Source organism: Tetrahymena thermophila (genome assembly GCF_000189635.1).
Source record: "Tetrahymena thermophila SB210 genomic scaffold scf_8253811, whole genome shotgun sequence".
NCBI lineage: Eukaryota > Ciliophora > Oligohymenophorea > Hymenostomatida > Tetrahymenidae > Tetrahymena > Tetrahymena thermophila.
The window spans coordinates 133,703-155,116 of NW_002475923.1; the positions used below are offsets into that span (position 1 = coordinate 133,703).

General features: G+C 22.4%; 6 protein-coding genes across 6 annotated transcripts; 1 reads left to right on the top strand and 5 right to left on the bottom strand. All coding sequences in view use genetic code 6, as the record gives it.

Moving 5' to 3' along the window:
* Positions 1–257: 257 nt before the first annotated feature.
* Positions 258–1,083, bottom strand: TTHERM_00526380 (DHHC zinc finger protein; the record flags this gene model as incomplete). The annotated part of the gene is made up of 3 exons (XM_001028049.2): positions 258–462; positions 548–764; positions 822–1,083. The coding sequence occupies 3 exons, from the start codon at positions 1,081–1,083 to the stop codon at positions 258–260; spliced, it is 684 nt and encodes a 227-aa protein (XP_001028049.2).
* A 1,009-nt stretch (positions 1,084–2,092) lies between these two features.
* On the top strand, positions 2,093–3,006 carry TTHERM_00526400 (60S ribosomal protein L39; the record flags this gene model as incomplete). Its single annotated transcript, XM_001028051.3, has 3 exons — positions 2,093–2,302; positions 2,376–2,479; positions 2,955–3,006. 3 exons carry the CDS (start codon positions 2,093–2,095, stop codon positions 3,004–3,006), a joined length of 366 nt encoding a protein of 121 aa, XP_001028051.2.
* A 1,615-nt stretch (positions 3,007–4,621) lies between these two features.
* On the bottom strand, positions 4,622–6,283 carry TTHERM_00526410 (hypothetical protein; the record flags this gene model as incomplete). Its single annotated transcript, XM_001028052.3, has 3 exons — positions 4,622–5,085; positions 5,145–5,475; positions 5,561–6,283. The coding sequence occupies 3 exons, from the start codon at positions 6,281–6,283 to the stop codon at positions 4,622–4,624; spliced, it is 1,518 nt and encodes a 505-aa protein (XP_001028052.2).
* A 130-nt stretch (positions 6,284–6,413) lies between these two features.
* On the bottom strand, positions 6,414–7,804 carry TTHERM_00526420 (hypothetical protein; the record flags this gene model as incomplete). Its single annotated transcript, XM_001028053.2, has 4 exons — positions 6,414–6,908; positions 7,072–7,335; positions 7,422–7,486; positions 7,555–7,804. 4 exons carry the CDS (start codon positions 7,802–7,804, stop codon positions 6,414–6,416), a joined length of 1,074 nt encoding a protein of 357 aa, XP_001028053.2.
* A 1,285-nt stretch (positions 7,805–9,089) lies between these two features.
* Positions 9,090–12,788, bottom strand: TTHERM_000526429 (phage head-tail family protein, putative; the record flags this gene model as incomplete). Its single annotated transcript, XM_012801079.1, has 10 exons — positions 12,755–12,788; positions 11,795–12,677; positions 11,586–11,717; positions 11,366–11,552; positions 10,058–10,378; positions 9,858–10,005; positions 9,702–9,800; positions 9,428–9,628; positions 9,232–9,362; positions 9,090–9,165 (listed from the first exon to the last, which is right to left on the bottom strand). The coding sequence occupies exons 2-10, from the start codon at positions 12,345–12,347 to the stop codon at positions 9,090–9,092; spliced, it is 1,848 nt and encodes a 615-aa protein (XP_012656533.1). The 5' UTR covers positions 12,348–12,677; positions 12,755–12,788.
* Positions 12,789–13,555: 767 nt separating this feature from the next.
* On the bottom strand, positions 13,556–21,278 carry TTHERM_00526430 (hypothetical protein; the record flags this gene model as incomplete). Its single annotated transcript, XM_001028054.2, has 12 exons — positions 20,982–21,278; positions 19,861–20,915; positions 19,391–19,677; positions 16,785–19,335; positions 15,707–16,712; positions 15,464–15,630; positions 15,309–15,407; positions 14,483–14,741; positions 14,090–14,431; positions 13,832–13,883; positions 13,692–13,760; positions 13,556–13,629 (listed from the first exon to the last, which is right to left on the bottom strand). The coding sequence occupies exons 1-12, from the start codon at positions 21,093–21,095 to the stop codon at positions 13,556–13,558; spliced, it is 6,075 nt and encodes a 2,024-aa protein (XP_001028054.2). The 5' UTR covers positions 21,096–21,278.
* Positions 21,279–21,414: the final 136 nt, after the last annotated feature.

A 21,414-nucleotide genomic window follows, 5' to 3' on the forward strand; every position in this document is an offset into this window, starting at 1 on the left:
TTAGGAAAACCACACAATTTAAATCAAACAATTTAGTTTTTTCAAATTTATTAATTGGCTGAAACTAACCAAATAATTTAATTGTATGACAATCATTTTTTTAAGATAAATATAAATTTTATAAAAAAATTTGTTTAATTTAAATATTTTCTTTTTATAGTATTTTATTAAAATCTAAAGTAAACAATTTTAGTATTGAATAATTATTATAAGATTAATTAGTAAATAAATTAACTAAATATAAATAAATATTATTTTCATAATTTACTGAATACCAGTAAAATTGAATAAATCATAAATGTCATTACAGACATAACAAATATATAGAAAACTTGTAAATTTCCATGTCCTATGCATTTACCAGTCCATGGACAATGATGATCGTATTCTTAAATACATACATCACAATCATAGCAGTGAGTAGTTCCTTTAGGCCTTAGAATTTAACAGGGTTTGCAATATCTATTTAGTCAATAAAAAATATTTAACTTTAAATTATTAGTTAGCGTATGATTAAATATTAGAAATTAATTAATCTATTTGATACCTCTTTATACCAAGTATGTCTTATTCGTTAAGTATTTGATATTTTGCAGAGCTTATGCCTGGATTTTTTAATGCTGTTATCATATAGGATATAAGAAGAGTAGCTGAAATTAATATTGAAAAAAAGCAGTATATGAAAGAGAAGAACTCAATTGTGTATTCTATCAACTTATAACTGGCTAATGATAAAATGATGTATGTAAATAAAAACAATGGCCCTATTTTAAAAAAATATTATTAATAACTATTAATATATAATAATTCAAATATATTACAATGAGGACCTATCGTGATAGTGGGTTCGTTGTCTCTAAATCTAAACACACAATATTTTCCGAAATTTCTTGGGTAGTTTTAACCATAATTCCTCATAATTCTGATGCAATCATTTTCTTTATTTGACGGTGCACTTAAATTATTTTCAATATCCTCTTATTATTTTTATATAATTTCCACTCTATTATCATCTTCTTTAGTTTGGGTTTCTATTTCTAATGGTTCTTGCAGTTAAACGTGAGGTGGAAGCTAACTACTCATATCTATATTTATATTTAGAGCCTATAATAAACAATATTTGACTATATAGTTGAAGTTTTGAATTTGTTAAATTACAAATAAATAAATAAATTAAGAAATTATTAATGAATTTAATTTACTTCTTTTTTTTGAGCATATCAAAAACTAAAATAGAAAACTAAAAATCCTTAGCTTATGTGTTATTTGCCTATCAGACAAATATTAAATTACAATACATTAAACAATCTATAAAAGTGTATAATTAATTAATACTTGATTAATCATAAATTTGATTAAATATTTTTTAGAATTAAAGATTAATTTACTCAATTTAAATAGATTGCACTTAAATTTACGATTCTAGTTAGCTTTCTATTTCCAAATACATTTTATTTCAAATTTAATTTCTTCAAACGTAAAAAATAAAATGGTGTTCAACTTTTAAAAATAAGCACATCTTTAATTTGTTCCATGATATTATCAATAATTAAATTTATTTTTTTAATAAAGACAAAATAGAAATTATTTAGTATATTTATTTATTTAAATTACATCTAAAATGTATAATAAAAAATTGCAAAAGAACATGATAATATTATGCTGCAAATTAAATACCTAATTAATCTTAATAAAAGTGATTCTTAAACATTTAATTAATTAACTCCATTTTATTTTTATATAAATATATTTTTAAAATAGAATTCCATAATATTTCTTTATTTTTTTAAAAAAACCCAATTTTAATTTAAACAAATTTGCAAATAAATTACGAAATATGGTTTACATCTTCTATTTGTAATCTCTTAAATATTAAACCTTTTTAAATATATTTATTCAAAATTATTAATTGGAAATTAATTTATTGTTCTAGAAAATATTTTATTTGAAAAAAACAAATAAATATTCAATTTCCGCGAAAAAATAATTATAATAGAAAATAATGGCAATTTAATGAGATATTATAAAAAACTCAGCTTCATAAGTAGCAAAAATAATATGGCTGAAGAAAAATAATAAAGAAAGGATCAAAATGGCTGAAAGTTAGTTTTTAGTAAGATAGTTAGGCAAGCAATGGTTTAAGGATTGTTTAATTTTAATATGCTTAAATAGAATGAGAGACTGTTCACAAAGGGAAAAATAAAAAAGCTAAAAATCTTTCAAGAAGGAAACAAAAGAATTAAATTAATATTTGTAAGAAAAATATAAAAAAAAGTAAAAGCAAGAGCAAATTAAAGAAATGGTAAAATTTTGCAAATTTAATAGACACAAAGGCATTCATAACTAATGAATTTTCATTTAATGTATTAAAAAAGGGAGCTAACAAGACTCTTAATATGAAAAAGAGATTCGGAAGAAAGATCAAGTAAAACAGACCTCTTCCTAACTGGTACAGATATAAGTCTGACACCAACATTAGGTAATCTATCTTCAATTTACATCATTACAAATTAAAGCTAAAGCTTTTTTCACAAAGTCGTCGCTCATGTGCATACAAATGCACATTCTTTCTTTCAACTATATAGCTCTTTCTAGAATGCTCAAAGCAAATAGTTTAATGCTACAATTAAAATAAATGTCATCCCATATTACCATATTTAATCTGATTTAAAGCAGGACTGCTTATATTTAAAGTTAGTATTGATAATAAATATTTGGGAATTTATAAAGCAAGTCGCCATATTATTGAAGTAGATTTACAATTTATGAAATATGGCTTAAGGAAGTTAACTTATTTAGATAGTTTAAAATTGAGATAGTTAATGATATTTATAATTCTTGCAAAGAGTGTTTGTTATGTTTATGAAAGAAAGCGCACTTTGAATAATGAGAAATGACTTAGCAATATTTATTTAATATAAAATCATACTAATATTAATATTATTATGCAATAGATACAACTCCAAGAGAAGAAACTGGAGAAGAACAAAACTAAAAATCTACTGAGCGAACTGTTCAAGAAGATGGTCGTTCAGAATTAGGAGATATTTTCTTTGTTTGATAAGCAATTAATAAGCTTGGTTAAAAGACAATTTATACTAGCGGCCAGAGAATAAATATATATCAACAAAATATTCACTTAAGTTATTATAGATTTATCAAGCTATTTAAATGTCAAAAGTATCTAATAATTCACCGATTTACTATTTATATTAAAAACTGTTACTTACATGTTCATAAAATGGGTAGTAGTCTTTAAAATAAATTATTTAAATCCCTTAAATCATTCAATATTTACTTTATTTACTCCACAACAAATTCATTTATTTTTATATCTTAATTGTTAACATTCACTCTATTTGCAGTATTTCTTTTAAATTCCAATTAGCATACATAAAAAATTAATATTTTAAAATGATTTTTTCATCAATAAATAATTAATAATATTTTATTCAAATTTCAAAATATTCTCTTTATCCAAATATTTTCTATTAAGATAAATATATCTATCTATATATCTATAAACGAATTCTTGGATTTTTTTAACTTTAATATTATTCTCAAAAAAAATGTCTTAAAAATAAACAAAAAATTCAATTTATCCTTTTTTATCTCTTCAATCAATCAAGCAACATATTTTATTTATTTATTTTAAATAAGAATCTTTTATAATTGTAAAAATTAAAAAAATCTATTAAATTTTTAAAAATTTTATTATCAATTCACAACAAATAAAGTAGTGTAGGAAAATATTTAATATAGTTGTAAAAAATAGATTATTTTAAATTATGATAAAAACAAACATTTTTTGATTATGATATTTAGAAATAATAAAATGAAAACAAGAATTTTAATTTAAATATTAAATCTTTAATAAAAGCAATTATTTAAAATTAACTCATATAGATATTTTAAATTAGTACTTAAAGTACGGTGTAGTTGTTGTGTATGTGAATAAATATACATTATTAAAATAAAATTATTGGCTTTTTAAATTTTTTAATTTTTCAAAATCTAATATTATTTTATTTCATTTAATTTATTATGAATCAAAATTTAATCAGATTTTGTGTTTTATTATTATTAATATTATTTTTGTATGATTTCAATAATAAGATTTTTTTTATAGCATACCCTTTTAAAAAGAATTTATTATTAAGCAAATTGTTTAATTTTTGATTTAATGTAAATATGAATTATTAATAATGAATAAAGCCTTATATATTTATGTTAAAAAATAAATTGAAAATATCAATCAATACCTATTTACTTTACTGATACTAAATTCAAACCATGCATGATCTAAATTATGAAAAAAAATCCACAATTATTATTCATTTATTGATTAATTATATAATATGAAAAAAATAAATGATCAAATTTTAAGATATTTTAAACTTTATAATAGAAAAATATTAAAGATTAGATTAGATTGTATTAAATTAAAAATTGCAAGTTTGTTTCTTGAAAATATGAAAAATTGTATTTTTATTTTGCAAATAAAGTAGAATGTTTATAAAAGGTAATATTAAGCAACAATCATTTTATTGAATTACATTGAAATAAATAAATATAAAAAATTTAAATTTATTTTATTTGTTAATTAATTAATTAAATCTATTCAGAATTTTCCATTATCTATTGGCCCAAAGAGGAATGGCTTTGCTTAAACTTCTTCTAACTCTTCCTATTCCTCTTCTTCATAATCTTAAACTACAGCTGGTTTTCTTTAAAGCTACTTTTTAAGTTTTTTATTTTCTTCAGTTAAATCTTCGTTTTCCTTAGAGAGAGATTTGATCTTCTCTTCTAAGATTTTATTATTTGTAGTTTTTAAAACACTTAAATCATTAACTCTTTTTTTCATTTAAACATATGCCTATTCTATCTTATCTCTTTATTACTGTATTTCTTTTAGTGATTTCTCCAATTAAATATTTTTTTCTTTGAATTTCCTTTTATATGTTTCGGACTCAGAAAGTTTTTCGCTAAGAACAGCATTTTCTTCTAATAATTTTGTAAGTTTTTCAATTCTTTTTTCATTTTCATTAATGCTTTATTGCTCCTTTTGTTCATACATTTTTAATCCTAATTATTTTATAAATAAAAAAATCTTTTTAAATACTTTGCTTACAATTTCATGTTACTTTCAAGTTCAATTCTTTGAGATATTTCAGATTTTATTTGTAAATCTCTTCTTAAATCTTCATTTTCCTCTAATGTTTCTTCTAGTTTTTACTCAGTCTCATCTATTCTTTATTTCATGACTAATTTGTATTCCTCAAATTACTTTTTAAGTTCTAGATATATATTTTTTAAATCGCTAGATTTTTAAGATTCTGAAGTAGAGTCAGATTAAACTCTATTCATATCTCTTTTTAACTGGTTGAATCCATCTCTTGTTTTCTCCAACTATTCTTCTAAGTTTTTTTTAGAATTTCTTAAATGCATAATTTCTGTTGATTGTTCTTGCAATTGCTAAGTATTAAAAAATAATAATTAAACAATGCTAAAAAAATTTCATTTTGCTTGAAATGATAAGTAAATTTTGTTTGCTATTTACCACACTTTGCTAATCTATAATTTTCTTCATTTAAACTATTTCTATGTTTTTATTTTGCACTTTAATCTTTTCTACTTCAAGCTCTTTTCCTAAATCTGAACATTGTTTTTCTAATGTGCTTACTAATTCACTTTCTATTTTAGATTCTGCTTATTTAGTTTTTTTCTCAATAAACCTCTCAGCTTATTGAGCATACTTATCTTCCTTTACTGTGCACCATAAACCATCCTAATTTTAAATGCTTATATTATATTTCTGCTTCTTAAAATTATTCCTAATAAAAATATTACTCCAGCTACATTTTAAATTAACACTACATTTTTGTTATTTTAATTATTTGTTGGGGGAAGCTTAAAGTTATTAGAACTTGTGCTTTAAGTAGAATTTATCTTTTCTTATGAAGTAGGAACCGAGTTTATTTGCAACTTGGACGATTTTTCGCTAGTTGATGGCTTTCTCAAAACTGTTTTAGAATTAGCAGTATTTCTACCGCTTTGCTAACTCATATTTTTTTATCCTTTTTTAATGTAATTAATTAAATAAATTAATTTGTTTTTGATTTGAAAATTTTGTTTTAAAGATAAAAAAACAAAGAAACAAACGATTGGATTTTAAAAACAACTGATTGTTAAAATTTATAAAATATGTGAAATTTTCTGAGTGAATCTTTTGTATTTTGATTGATGTTTTCAAAAAGAAAGAAACTGTGAATGAGTGAGTCATGCTTAATACCTAATTTAGATATATTCTAGTACTAAATAAAGTAGAATTATTTATATTTTTAAATATTTAAAATAAACAAACAATACAATTTAATTAAATTTATATTAAACATTTATTTTTTAACTAACACTCATAAATCATCATTATCATTTTCTTGTTAGTCCAGTACTGCTGCTGCTTCTTCATTATTTTTTTTGTTTTAAGTTTCTTTTGATTGACTTCTTTTCTCTTCTTTTGGTGATTTTGAAGCTGGAGAAGAAGATTTATTTGAGTATTAATCTTTTTGTGAACGACTTCTACTCCTACTCTTACTTTGATTTTTTTTATCTGAATTACTTTCACCGTCTTATGAGCGAGAAGAAGAAGTACGATTTTTTTTGTTTCTTTTACTGTCCTTATTGAGCTTATCTCTTCTCCAATCCTTTGTATCAGCTCTATTTGATCTGCTATGTCTTTTACTTTGCTATTAACTTCTACCTCTGTCATTGTAGCTTTTGCTGTTTCCTCTATAGCTATTTCTCTCTTCATATCTCTTCTACCTTTACAACCTTTAATCTTAAGTCTTTTGTCTAATATACTTGTAGTACTGGGATTCTTTTCCAGAGATTTACTATCCTTTGACATCCTAGTTAAATATTGATTTTTTATTGCTTTTTTATCGTATAATAATTAAGCTAATAAATAATTGTATCAAACTCATTTTTCCACTTTTTTGAAAAAGAAAGAAAGAAAGCAAGCAAGCAATATGCATGCTATCATGAAAGAAATAGTTAGAATTTTAAATATACTTTTGTTGTAGCAATTCTGAAGTATAATGAAAACTCAATATTTCTTTCTTTATATGGTATACCTTTTTTCCACTCATCAGAAAGATTTGGATCGTTCTGAATTGTCAAAGAAAGAGATTAAACTGCCTGCTCAACTAATTCCTCGCTTGGAAAAACTACATTGCAAGAAGAATCATTCAACCATTCAATTTTTTCTGGATTAAATCTACTAAAATAGCTCATAATGTCTTGTGTACTCAAAAAATCAACTCCATAAACATGCAACTTAAATTTATAAAAAACTTTTACAGAAATCGCTCTCTTAAACATATAAAAAGGATTTTTTTTTGTTTTTTAAATTGCATAATTACCACTTCTGATCTAAGTTCCAAAGTCTCGTCTTCAAAATTGATGTTCTACCTCTCATTGAAATTTTCTATTAGTATAATATTATTCTAAGTCATTAGGCTAACAATTAAAACTGTTCAGAAAAAGATCTTGTACTTCCTTCGATGACTTTCACTTTCTGTTTCTGCTTTATAATTCTATCTCTAAGTGATTTCTTTTCTGTTTTTATTAAATCTTCTAATGTCATTTCATCTGGATTATCATTTGCTTTTGTCTGCTCACTCTCATTATCTTTTTGTTTATCGCCATCCTATTTAACATCTGATGTCTCTAACTCCATTTATGTCTAATCCTCACTCGCTTTAATCTCTTCGTTTTGCTTTTGTGTATCACTTTCTGTACTCATTTTTTTTTTGAAATATATTTAAATTTAATAAAACAAAATATTTGTGCAAAGCTTTAGCTGAAAGATATTATTTTATCAATAATTTTTTTATTAAATAATGATTGCATCTAGTAAGCCTTATAATATCTAATAGTAATTAATCTTTATTTAATATATTTATTAACATTACAATTTACTAACTACCAAGCCTACAACTATTTATTTATTTTTCTTATCTATCCTAAATTAGCTGCTCTTTATTCTAAAAAAATATTTTATAAGAAATTTTTAAATCTATGAACTTAAAATATTGCAAAAATGAGGTTGATTATAAGATTATTTTTTAATTTTAATTCATATCAAGTATAGTTTTAAAAAAATACAATATTTAATAAACTATAAATTAAATGTATTGAATGTATCAAATACAGTTTATTATTTCAATTAACTTAATCTCTAATTACTAGATAAAAAATAAAATTAAGATTAGGTAAGAATTTGTATGAGCAAATTTTTTATATAGATATTTTTTTAAATTATGTAAAAATGTAGATAAGTTTATTATTAAAAGGAATAATAAATATATTTTATACTAATAAAAGAGTAAAACAAGCAATTACTCATATCATCTAAAACCTATCAAAAAGAATTTAATACATTATAGGTATAAAAGGATAATTTTATATTAGAAAAAAAAAAAATTCGTTAGTAATTTTTCAAATGCAGGAACAGCTAAATATTAAATAGGTATATAAATATACAGATAGATACATAGATAATGTTTGAAAGTAGGAAGTGTTTAAATGAAAAAAATATTAAATAAATAACAAAAAAAATAGTAAATACAAATAAATTATTTTTTTAAAATGAAAATCTAGTAAAATTTTGAGAAAAGAAAGTGCGTTTTTTTGTAAATGTTTTTTCTAATAATAAAATTAAAACTTATTTGAAAGCTCAATTTTAGTTTTTAACAAACTTCTTAGAGTATATAGATAGATATATAATGTTCAATAATAAGTAAGGCTTAAATGAAAAAATAAAAAATTTAATAATTAAAAAAAAGTAGAAAAGAAATAAAATATTTTTAAATGAAAATATTGTAAAATTTTAAATAAAGTAAGTAAGTAAGTAAGTAAGTGTATTTATTGGAAAATGTTTATTTTCTAAAATAAAAAGATATATTAAACAAATGTATTTTTAAAAAAAGTAATCGAGTTTAATAATAGTAATTTTATCAATAATATTTGTTTATTCAATTTAACAAATAAATTTCAGATTTATTTATTTTTTGAATATGAAAAAAATATCAAGGACTACCCATTTTATTTTATCTTTTTCTTTTTCTTGTTGATGGCGTTTGTTCAAAAGTTTAATCATCTTTTCTATATTTAGTTTGAAGTTTAAAATTGTAATATTTTTAATTAAACCAAAATAAGTTAATTATTTACATATTAAGAAATCTTGATAAAGGAGTATTTGGATCTTCATTTCCACTTTATTTATTTTTTTTCTCTTTTATTCTATCTTTGATTATTTATTTGGCTATTAATTTTGTTGCTGGGTTTTCTCTCTCATAGTCCTTTTTAATTGGTATTTATTTAATTAACTATTAATAAATTTCTAATAATTTTTTATGTAATTTACAGTGATAAATTTATCTTCGATTTAATAGTAAGATTATTCATTAGGAGTTGCCTTTGCTACATCAAATAGTTTTTTATTTATTAATTGCATAGGTAAAATTGCATTTACTAAGCCAATTCCACATGAAATAAATTGATAAATACCTTGTAAGCTTAGCATATTGTTATCACATACGAAGACAGAAAAGAATACATTACCAACCTAATTAATTTAGAATTTAAATATTTTTTAGTTTAAAATTAGACAAAATTTAATTGATTAATTAATTAATTACACAAAAAATGATAATTGTAAGTTCTAATAATTCAGTCATTTCTATAGTAATTTCATTACTAATATTATACTTCACTATTCTTCTATATATTAGTTCATACTTTATTAATTTTATTTAAAGTTAAGAATATTTTGGTATTTTTAAAAATTATTTTACTTTATCTAAAAAATAGTTGAGTAAAAGAGTAAATGCTACCCATGGCAAGCAAGCAGGTATTATTGGAGCATAGAAAGCCATTAAAAAGATTGTTTTTAGTTGTCTGCTGTACTTACCAATGATATCAAATTCAGGATTTTCGAATAATCTAAAATTATAATTTAAATATATTTACCTATTAAAAAACTTTAATTAAATACTAATGGAGTTATTCTTAAGTCGAAAAATTAGTTTCATTCTTACAAGAAATCACTGCAAAATATCTTTTAATAGCTTTAAAAACACCAGGGATGTTCAAAAACTGTAAGAAAGATCCCATGATTGTACTTGTGATAAACAAGTATTAAATATTATATACTAAGCCACCTTTATCAAATATCTTTTAAAAATAGCTTCCACCTTAACCTAAGTAAAACATCTAACTTACAAAAATAATCAACGCAGAGACTATAAATTAGGCCAAAGATATCTTATAAATAGCACTTGTGTAATATTCAGTCCTTGTTTTTTATTTCTCAAAACTATTAAAGTATTTTAAATAATAAATTTATTTACCTTTTAACTTTGTTATTTTGTAAATATTAAATAAAATCAATAAATTTAATAGAACTTAATTGATTTTTCTTAAAATTATTCAACAGTTTAAGGAAATGAATTAAATTAATTTTAGAATTTGAGAGTTGTTATTTTTATTTACTTTTTTATCATTTTTATTTTTAAAATTTAACAGAAAAGAATAATTTAAAATAATTTCTCAAATTGAATAAAAAATTTATTTTAAAAAATTCACTCACCATCATATAAATATCTGTAGAATGAATTTCATATAAAAATAAGGTAATATTAGAAATAAAAAATAAATTATTTGTTTTAAAATAAATTTAAAAATAAAAAATTATTCAATAAATTTATTTGTAAGAATTAAGCATTAGAAAATGGCTGTTTAATGAATTTTATATTAAAATAAGTTATTGGAAATAAAAAATAAATTTTTCATTTGAAAATAAATTTAATAATAAAAAAGTATTCAATAAATTTATTTGTAAAAATAAAGCATTAGAAAAAAGCTGTTAAATGAATTTTATATTAAAATAAGGTAACATTTTATTTGAAATAAAAATTAAATTTTTCATTTGAAAATAAATTTAATAATAAAAAAGTATTCAATAAATATATTTGTAAAAATAAAGCATTAGAAAAAAGCTGTTAAATGAATTTTATATTAAAATAAGGTAACATTTTATTTGAAATAAAAATAAATTTTTTATTTGAAAATAAATTTAATAATAAAAAAGTATTCAATAAATTTATTTGTAAAAATAAAGCATTTTTTGAAAAAAACTGTTGAATGAATTTTATATTAAAATAAGGAAAAATGAACATTAGAAAAAAGCTGTTGAGTAAATTTTATATTAAAAAAAATTTATTTTAATTAAAAAATGGATTTGTAATTAATTACCAAATCAATTAAGTAGTTTTAAAAATATAAAATTAATTATAGTAATTACTGCGTAAAAAAGATGCAAAGCTCTTCTAAGATCATGTTCATAACGTTGATGATTACAGATATTAAAACTCCAAATATTTGAAGAGTGACCTCATTATTATAGAAAAAAACTTTTTTACTGTTTTTAACTGTTTATTATTGCTTTAAAATGTAATTCACTAGTAAGAAACAACCAAACAGTAAACATACTAGAATTATATAGATAGATAACTGTCGCATACTTTGGTTATGAATATGAAGATTTTCCCAAAATACATCAGTGGGAGCAGGTGGCTTTTGAATTTATAACTTCTTTCCGCTGTAATTCAACTTTTTAGAAGTACCCAAAATCAGATCAGAGGGTTTGTAAAGATCTATAATTTAGTTTCTTTCGGTTTTAAAATATTAAAACTCTTTTTCAAAAATTTAATTTTAAAATTTTATAAATTACATTTCGCAAATTCAATAGAAACAAACGCCCATCCTGTAAATTTACTAGAGAATGTTTATTCATCATTGGAGTCATAAAATTTTTTACTTAGGGAAGTTAGTTAGGATTCAACTATTTCTAACTCTTAATCAAGTAAAGAAATACTGAATCCTGGTTAATATTTACCATGAATGTATCTCTATTTAGTTGCTGCTCTTTTTTATTTTAAGATATCTTCCTTTTTTTTTTAAATTGCCTGTAATTCAACTAAATTATAACAAAAGTTTATCTTAGATATTGAGGTGTATAAATCTTCTATCAAACATTGTTACAAATAAATTTTTAAATCTTAAAGGTAGCTCTCATAATTAGGATTTTTAATTACTGGAATTTCTTTAACTAGCAAAGTATAGTCTTCTGCAGAATTATCAACTTTATAAGTGATAGCGTCAGCTTTTCTAATGTAGTATCTGAAGTATTAAAAACATAATACAGCAACACAAACAGTAAAAATATTGAATAATTCTTAATTTTATAATAAACTTGCTTCATTTTTCTTATTACCAGCTGTCATGATAGTTATCCAATTGCTTTGGCAAATGTATCTATAACAAATTGTTTACTTAGCTTAGAAACTACTAGAGCAGTTCTCCCCACGATATATATTTGTAATTAAATTATACAAACCAGATGTTAAGAATATAATTAAAGTGAGAAATATTGTGAATTTCGTAAAGTTAAAATAAAGAGTAATTCCTACTCCTAAATGGGATAATTAAGCATTATTACTGCTTAAACTTAATTTTGACCTGTAAATAGTCCTTGAACAGCAAGGGCAGATGCCTTCTTTTTCGTTTTAAAAGTTCAATTGTTAAAAATCAATTGGGCCTACTTAACTTGCTTTCTAATTTAGTTTAAAAGTTAATGAAAACTTAAAATTCCAAGATTTTTATTTTTTTTTAATTTCATAAATTATTTTACCTACTATTATTATGATTATTAATCACAATATTTTTTAAAAACTTTTGATTAAATACAACACACTTAGCTGCCTTATCATAAAATAAATGTTAAGAATTTATGAAAATTAATTACTTAGTGTTTCAAGGCAATATCTAAATTTGGTGGTATTTAGTCCTTATCAAATTCATCTTATGCAGTCAAGTTTACTTTCGGAGTTTGAGGAGGCGCAAAGGCAGATTTAATTTTTTGAGGTCCAACTTATTACTACTTTTCTATGTCATCATCGTTTTTTACTTAGTAGCTATCAATAGATTATGTTTAATCATCGCTTGATTAATAGCTATTGCTTCTTTATAGGATTAACCCGTTGTGCTCGCTCGTGAAATTGAATGGTACTATACAATTATTTTCATAATAAATTGGAATTAATTATATTTTAAAGAAAGAATGAATGATTACCAACTTTATTCTTTTTCATCTTGCTTTTTACAAAAAAGGAAATAGTTTAATGATTATTTATTTATTATTTATATTTTTAACTTAGAACAAACAAACATACAATAATCTATTTAATTAATTCTTTTAAAAAAAAGAAAAAATATTTCCAAACCATAATTAAGTCTACTCGATAATGTTAAAAGGCATTTTAAATTAATCAAAAAACTCAACATAAATAATTAACGTAAAAGTTATTATAAAGAATTTTAAATTTTATTTAACTAATCAATTAGTTGATAATACGTAATTTGCAATATGCTCATATTTTTAATTAAGTGTCATAATTAAAGTTTTATTATTAATTCTTATTGAAGTAAAAATTCAATTAAATTATGGGTTTAGATGCGTTTTATTAAAACTCTACTAAGTTCTATTGCTTTTAGCTATCTACTCCGCTAAATAAATAAACAAAAAAATATTTATTAGAATAATTGAATCCAAATAAATGTAATTATACGCTCTGCGTAATTGAATTATTAATAATCTTCATCTTAAAATTCATCTTAACTGTTAGTAAACTAGTTATCTTTTATTAATAATTTAAAAATAGTCATATCACTCAATTAATCAATCAACTCATAATAATAAATAATTTACTTCTTATTTAAAATTATTCAAGCGTGAAAATTTCATCTTTCTTCTATAATTGCTAATTTTTTTAATTTATCAAAATTTTTAGGAATCGAAAAATATTTTACATATGAATTTTTTTATTTTATATTAGATATTTTCTTTTATTTATAAGCTTGAAATAATGCAGAAATTATTGATATCAATATCTAAATAAATTTCGTAAATAAAATAATAAAAATTTTAATTAAATTAAAAAGTTAGTCTTATTTGTATATTTATTACGATAGGAACGGGAGCCTTTGATTAAAGATTAGAGATTAATCTTTAATATTCTTGTATGAGCTCAAGTTCTGTTTTATTTGAGCTAATAGTTTCTTATGTCTTATTCACCTTTTAGCTCTTATGAGAGTACTAATTTCTTTTGTAAGAATTAGATATTTGGTACCCAGTTTATTGTTAGTAATACTTTGAATTCGATTATTTAGCAGAGTTTATAACTGAATCTTATGAAATTTTATGGAATTTTTATTGAGAGGAACCTTTACTATTAATCATTTACTAGAATATAGTACTACTTTAACTTGAATTATTCATCATTTATGATCCACTTATTTTTGATCCGCTCTAATAAAAAGCTTAATAAAAATTTTGTTATAAATTAAAAAATATTTTTACTAGATTTTTGTTTGAAATTCTTGATTTCGGACTTGAACTATTCATTTATCGAATCAATTTTTTAGCATTAAGCTTTTAAATTTACTTTTAGAACTCCTAGATAAAATATTCATCTTTATTTGTATCTAACCTTTTCAAAAGCTCTGGTCTAAATGTGCAATCTTTGATATCATCGCTCGAAAAATTACTGACTAAAGATTTAGTTTTTTCCAATTTTTTTTTCTACCATATCTATTGTCTTTCTGTGAATGAAAGTTAACTATTTTAAAGATATTTTTATAATTAATTTTAATAATATTTGTTATTCGTTTAAAATTTCCATATATTTAAATCTCTCTTATTTTACTTAAAAATTAACACTAAATTATCTATTTGTATTAATAATTTTTCTTAAAAAGCATTCTTGTGGGAATTTACATCTTAAATTAATTTACTGACTCATTTATTTATTTAAGATTGCTGAATTTAATTAATTATTTTTAATGACTAATTTTGATTGATTTTAATAAAAGTGATATTTATTTCATCAGATTCATTTATTTATTATTATTTTATTTTTGCCAAATTATAAAATATTTTATTTTTTATTTAAAGAAATGTATTTTCTATCTTTTTTTAATGTAGCTTAAAATAAAAGGTTAATTTTAATAAAATAAATTTTACTATATTTTAAAAATATTAAAGTAATAAATACTTATTCTTATTTATAATCATTGAATAATTATTTTTTAAAAATGGTTCATTTAAATAGCTCAAAAATATCAATAAGCTTGTATCAAATAAAGTTTTTGATAGATTTTTCTCTAGTATTGAATATATTTTTTACTGGAATTGATTGTGCGTTTGCTTTATTTTAGGAGAAAAGGTACATTCAGAATATTGTCTTTAGGTTTCACTTTTTTTGGAAATTTCTTATAATATTTTCCTGTTAGAATTAATTAATTAATTTCTTTTTAAAGGATATTAATTTTAATAATTTACTTTCTTTCATTTTGGAGAATGGCAATTTCATAGAGATACTCTCCCCTTGTCTTGCTTTTAGATGATTTACTAACTTTTGAATCATTATCCATCTACTTACCTTATTGTTTAGATTTGCTTATTTATTAGATATCAATGTGAAGCTTTTCTTATGATTTAGATCTTGCCTAAAGAGTATTTAATTTATTTATTTATTAAAGAAACATTAAATAATTTAATAGTTCTCTAAATATTAAAATTTACATTATATTATGCTTAAGGAGAATGATATCTTTATTATTTATTTTAAACTGGAGAAATCAATAAAGGAGTTTTATTAGCATTTATTTTATTTGCAGATTAGACTTATTATATTTTTCTATCAACTTATTTGTTGTCTTCTTCCTCTTAAAGATTTTAAATTTAATTTTCTATCTCATTTATTTGTTATTAGAGTAAAGATTTTTTTTAATTCAGAATTTTCTAAAGTTAATCTTTCTAATGCAAACTCTAAGCACTGTTAGTCTTTTGGAGTTTATTTTATTACTACTGCTGCTATTGTTAAATTTAAATAATTTAAATCTTTCCTACTTAAGTCTTTTAAGGTATTTATGCCAATTACTTTTAGCTGCTACTCATTTTAGTAACTTTTAGTTCCTTTTTCTCTTTGGGTGGTATTCTATCTTCAACAATTATTCTTGCTTATTGCTCTTATATTTTTACTTTTTTTTCTTACTGGTTTCCTTCTGTTTGTAGTGATCTTACTGTTTAACTGACTTTTTCACCTTAGGATTTAGGTGTTTTGAGCTCTTCCGAAGAAATAGTAATAACATTCAAATTCTTCTCACTTTTTTGATTATTGTTGTTATTGCTACTACTGCTTAACTATGCTCTAGCAGATTTATTTCCTCTTTATATTATTTTTTAAGCTTTTTCACCAAATCCCATATTTTAAAACTTAGATGGACTGTTCTATTTTTCTACCTTTAAAATTTTTTAAATCTACTTATTAATTTTCATTTCTGCACCCTACTATTATAGCTATTACTGTTATGACTATTATTACTATCCAAGTTATTATTGATTTTCAAGCTAAACTTATTATTGAGGATGTTGAGACTATGAATTTGAGTTATTTTATAAATTTATCTCATTAAAACTGCTTTTCAAATTAAAAGTGAGCTTAGAATCCTTTTGTCCACTATTTTGAGGTGTTTCATCTTCCTCTTTTTCTTCTATCACATAGTTATTTAAAACTTTTTAAGCTTTTCTAATGTTTGCATTAAAATAAAATAAGTAAAATCATTAAATTCAATTTAAAAAAAAAAATTAATAAATTTACAATTTTTGATCCTCTTGCTAATTTATTTGTTGATTCTGTTTAGAAAAGTCGTCTTGGTTCTCCTCAGTCTCTACAGTTATGTAAAATTCATCTTATTGAGATGCAAATTACTCAGAAGAAGACTGTGTATTATTTCTTGGTGAGCTGTTTATAGTTTTTGTGGGAGAAGCATCATTAACTGTAACTTCTTCTTATTCATCTTCATTATGATTATCCATAACAGTGTTCAAATCTATTTTATTTGTATTGTTTGAAGCTGGATTCTAATATAAATCACTGTTGTTGTTATTTTTTAATTCTTATTAATCTATTTATGAAGTGTAAACAGTTTTTTAAGAATACAAATTTATTAATTCTTCCTCTTCAGTTGGCAATCTGTGCATATCCTAATTGGATCCAAATTTATTGATTTCGATTTCACTTAGAGATATTGGTTTATTCTTAAGCTATTATTATGATTGCTACTATTGAGTGCTAATAGTAATCACTAACTGCTCTTGAGATGTGTTGATGTTTCTAGGAGCTGACTTCTTTATTTATTTTTATTGTTTCTCATTTAACTAAGTGAAATTTTCATTATTAGAATCTTCAATTTCCTCAGCATTTTGTCTTGCAGTACTGCTGTTAGCTGAAGATTTTCTCACATTAATTTCACTTATATCTTAACTTTTTCTATTCTTAAATGAGCCCTCTCCCTCTTTTTTTTTAATTTTTTCTTGAACATCTGAGGTTTTTCTTTTAAATTTTTTTATTCTCAACTTCTCAACCAGTTGACCCATCTTTTTATCAATTAAATTTTCGATATCTTCCAATGTTACGCCTTCTATAACTTTCTGTTGAGGGGTTGATGAAACTGAACTGGCTACACTGCTAGATCTTTCTTTATGTTGCTTTAAAAGTTAATTAATTCTATCTAATACTTTTTCTTCTTATTTTTCTCTGGCTGGGCTCTCATTCTACTTGATTAAATCATTAAAATCATTTATTTTTATATAATCTTATTCTCTCTAAAAGTTATAGGCAACATTATCACCTTGCATTGAGTTGGTATTTTGCATTGATCCAACTATTTATTCAACCTTCTTCATAGATTTTTTTACTGATTCGTTTTCTTCAGTTCTTGTTATCATATAAGTATCAGTATTTTAAACATTAGATTCCTAAGTTTGTTAGGTTTTTAGCAATTCTTCTTAAGCATCAGTCAAATTTTAGTTAAAATATTTTGTATCATTAATATATGATTCTGTAGGATTAATAGTAGAAATAGCTAAGCCATCTTCAAATTAAATTTTTGTATGGCTAACTTTACCAAATTTAGTGTTTTATTAAATGGAATAATCATTTGCAGATATAAAATCTTTATTTTTTAAATCTTAGCTATCTTAAATAGCATGTTATTAGCTAATCTAAGAATTCTATTCTTTTTATACTAATGCATTCAGTGTGTTCATTGACAAACTATCAATTTAATTTTTTATTTCATCAGTTTTTTGATAAATCAGCTGCTAAATATTAGAGGTGTAATTATCTTGAATTAATTGCTATTAACTTTAACTTTTTTAATTGAATTGTTGAGTTTCTTATTATTAGTTATCATACTCTTCTTACTTTTGTCTAATTTCAAAATTTTTCAAATCATTATCATAATACTATGCTTTTAAACCAGTATTTAAATTATTTTGAGAATCTGAAGTTTACTAATTATGGTCTTGGTAATAAATATTGTTTTGATAAGCACCCTAGATAAATTAGTTGTTTGTTATTTAATCTTCATTTTTCTCAGCTTTTATTAAATTTTAATGTGAGCTAAGCTGATTAAGCTTACTATCTAATCTATTTTGGTATCTTTGAATCATTTCATTTAAGCTTTCTTTTTCTACTTCGACACTCTCAATATATGGTGGAATGCCATCTTTCTGACTAATTAAAGTAGTCTAAATTTCATTTAATTTAGGCTTTTCAGATGATAACTGAGAATGAGGACTTTTAAATTAATTCTAACTGTAATAGCTTTAAAAAATATCTGTATTATTTTCTTCGTTTATAGTTTCTAACTTTACATTTTGATTTTTATAATACTCAATGATTTTTTAGACATCAACATTTTTTTAAGTATCATTATAACTATTTTTTGATTGATCAGGAATATCTTAAATTTTCATTTATTAAATGTTATCTTAAATTAGAACATTATTTTGTTAGTACTCCTCAGACTTTACTACTTCTGTTTAATTTTGATTTTCTTAAATAAAATTATTTGAGTTTATTTAAATATGTTGATTGCTAGGAATGGCGCTTGGCTAACTTTAACTTCTGCTATTGAAATAAGAAGTTTGATCTGTTAGGTTTTGTAACATTGAACCTTAGTGATAATCTCTATGGCTGTTTAAATTTGATTTTTCTTCATCTATTTTTTCTAATAGTTTATTTTATTGTTTATCAAGTTTAATCTAATCAGTATCATATTTTCCCTGTTCGCTTATTTGATGGCCATTTTAATTCTGATAGATAATATTGATTGGACTAAAAATAGAGTCTCTTTAGCTTTATTCTAATTATTTATTTTAAAGTAAACTTTATAATTTTTAAATATTAATAAAATCTACCATTAATTTTTTGAGATGAATCCATTTCAATTTAAGTTTTCTCAATGTTATTAGTTGCATTTTATTGAATTTATTAATTGTACTATTTCATATTCTCCATCAACTCTCTAACAGCTGGAGATAAGTAATCTAGTGGATCTGCTGAAATTTTTTGATTGATCTCAGCTGTTTTGTTTTAATGAAAAGAAAATTAGCCTTCATTTTGTTAAGAATTATTTTAATTTTAAGTATTTGAAATGATTTCATTAATTAATTGTTTTTGGTTATTAAAAATCTCCTCCACTCTCCTATTAATTTTTATATAAATAATACTTTAATTAATTAATTTACAATATTTAAAACTCATAAAAATAATAAGCTACAAAATTGAATAATAAATAAGCTTAAATTTAGAAAATTTGACATTTAATTGTAAATATTTGACAATAAATTTGGAAAAAATAAATATTAAATATTTTTTAATTTATTACTGTATTTCTGTCATACTATTTACAGCAGAGTTAACCCTAGGCAGACTAGATAAACTAGCAGCTTTAAAATCGTTTAAATTCATGCTCTAAGGATTTGAAATTACTGCTATACACTCTTTGCCTTGATTAGAATCATTAATAACTTGTTACAAATTAGCTTTAATTTACTGATCTTAAAATATTGAAACACTATTTTGCATATTATGACTAAATTAACTATCATTCAAAGTACCAGATTGTATACGACTCACTATTTGCTAATTTGAATTCTTGGATATGACAGGAAATACTGCAGTTGGTAAATTTTCATAGGGTAGTTACTGAGAACTGAGAGAAGAGGAACTTTTAATAGCTTAACTTTCAACAGGATCTTTGATTAAATATTATCCGGTATACTAATTATATTAAGGAATTTAGTAATTTTACTAATCTTGAACATAGTTAGAATAAAATGATGAACCAGCGTTTAAAGAAGAATTAGTGTTGACTGTAATGACTTAATTATTTACTTTGTTTTACTATACTTTATTTTATTCTAATAGTTATTACTGTGAGATTACTGCAGGATTCTAATGAGTTATTGGTAAAACTTATTAATTCATAGTTTGAATACCTGCATGTTGACCTGAACCCTATTGTAAATTTAACTTTTTATCTAATTACTTAGTCACCTAACTTGCATGATACTAATTTTATTGTTATTATTGCTATGATGCCTAATAAATATTTCCATTACTGTTATTATTACTTTGGATTATTTTTTAATTTTGCATGCTAGCTTGCTGGCTGTATTGATTGTTAATAAATTGCTGGTTTATTGCGTTACTCGTACCTTGAATAAAATTGCTAGCTAATGCTGGTTATCCATACTATCCGCCTTAAATGAATCCTTGGCTATTTGACTTTTGAAGATAATTTTATTGCTAATTAACATAAGGTTGATTTATTTTGGACATTTATTAGGAATTATGGGCTTGCATCGTGAGCTGATTTTGTATTTGCTATGATAAACTTGATACTTTTTACTGCTATTGCTGTAAGGTGTTGTTGATGCCCTAATAATTTTATTATATTAATCATGTTAAAAAAGTTTAAATATTTAAAATTTTGTTAATCAATACAATATTTTGATGAGGAAAGCCCTTAATTATTTGCTGGTTTTGCTGTTTAAGGCTACTAGCTTAGTGATATCCAAGAGGCTATATTGGGGGTCTTGTAGACAATTGTTACTACATTTCTAAATAACTAACTGACTAAATATTTAGGATGAAATTTGTAGATTTTAACTTGATTGTTTTCTCACACTGAACTTAATTAATTAATAAATATATAAGATACTACTAAAACAATTATTATTTTTAATTTCTTGAAATTATTTGAAATATTCTTAAATAAAAAATATCAACTTAAGCATCGAAAGAAACTACTAATTTAAACAAAGGGCTGATTGATTGATTGATATATTTTAAATCGGTTTAATAGAAAATATAAAGAAAGGATCTTTTTAAATTAAACATCCCATTTATCTTGTCATCTATCTAACTAATATCTTTA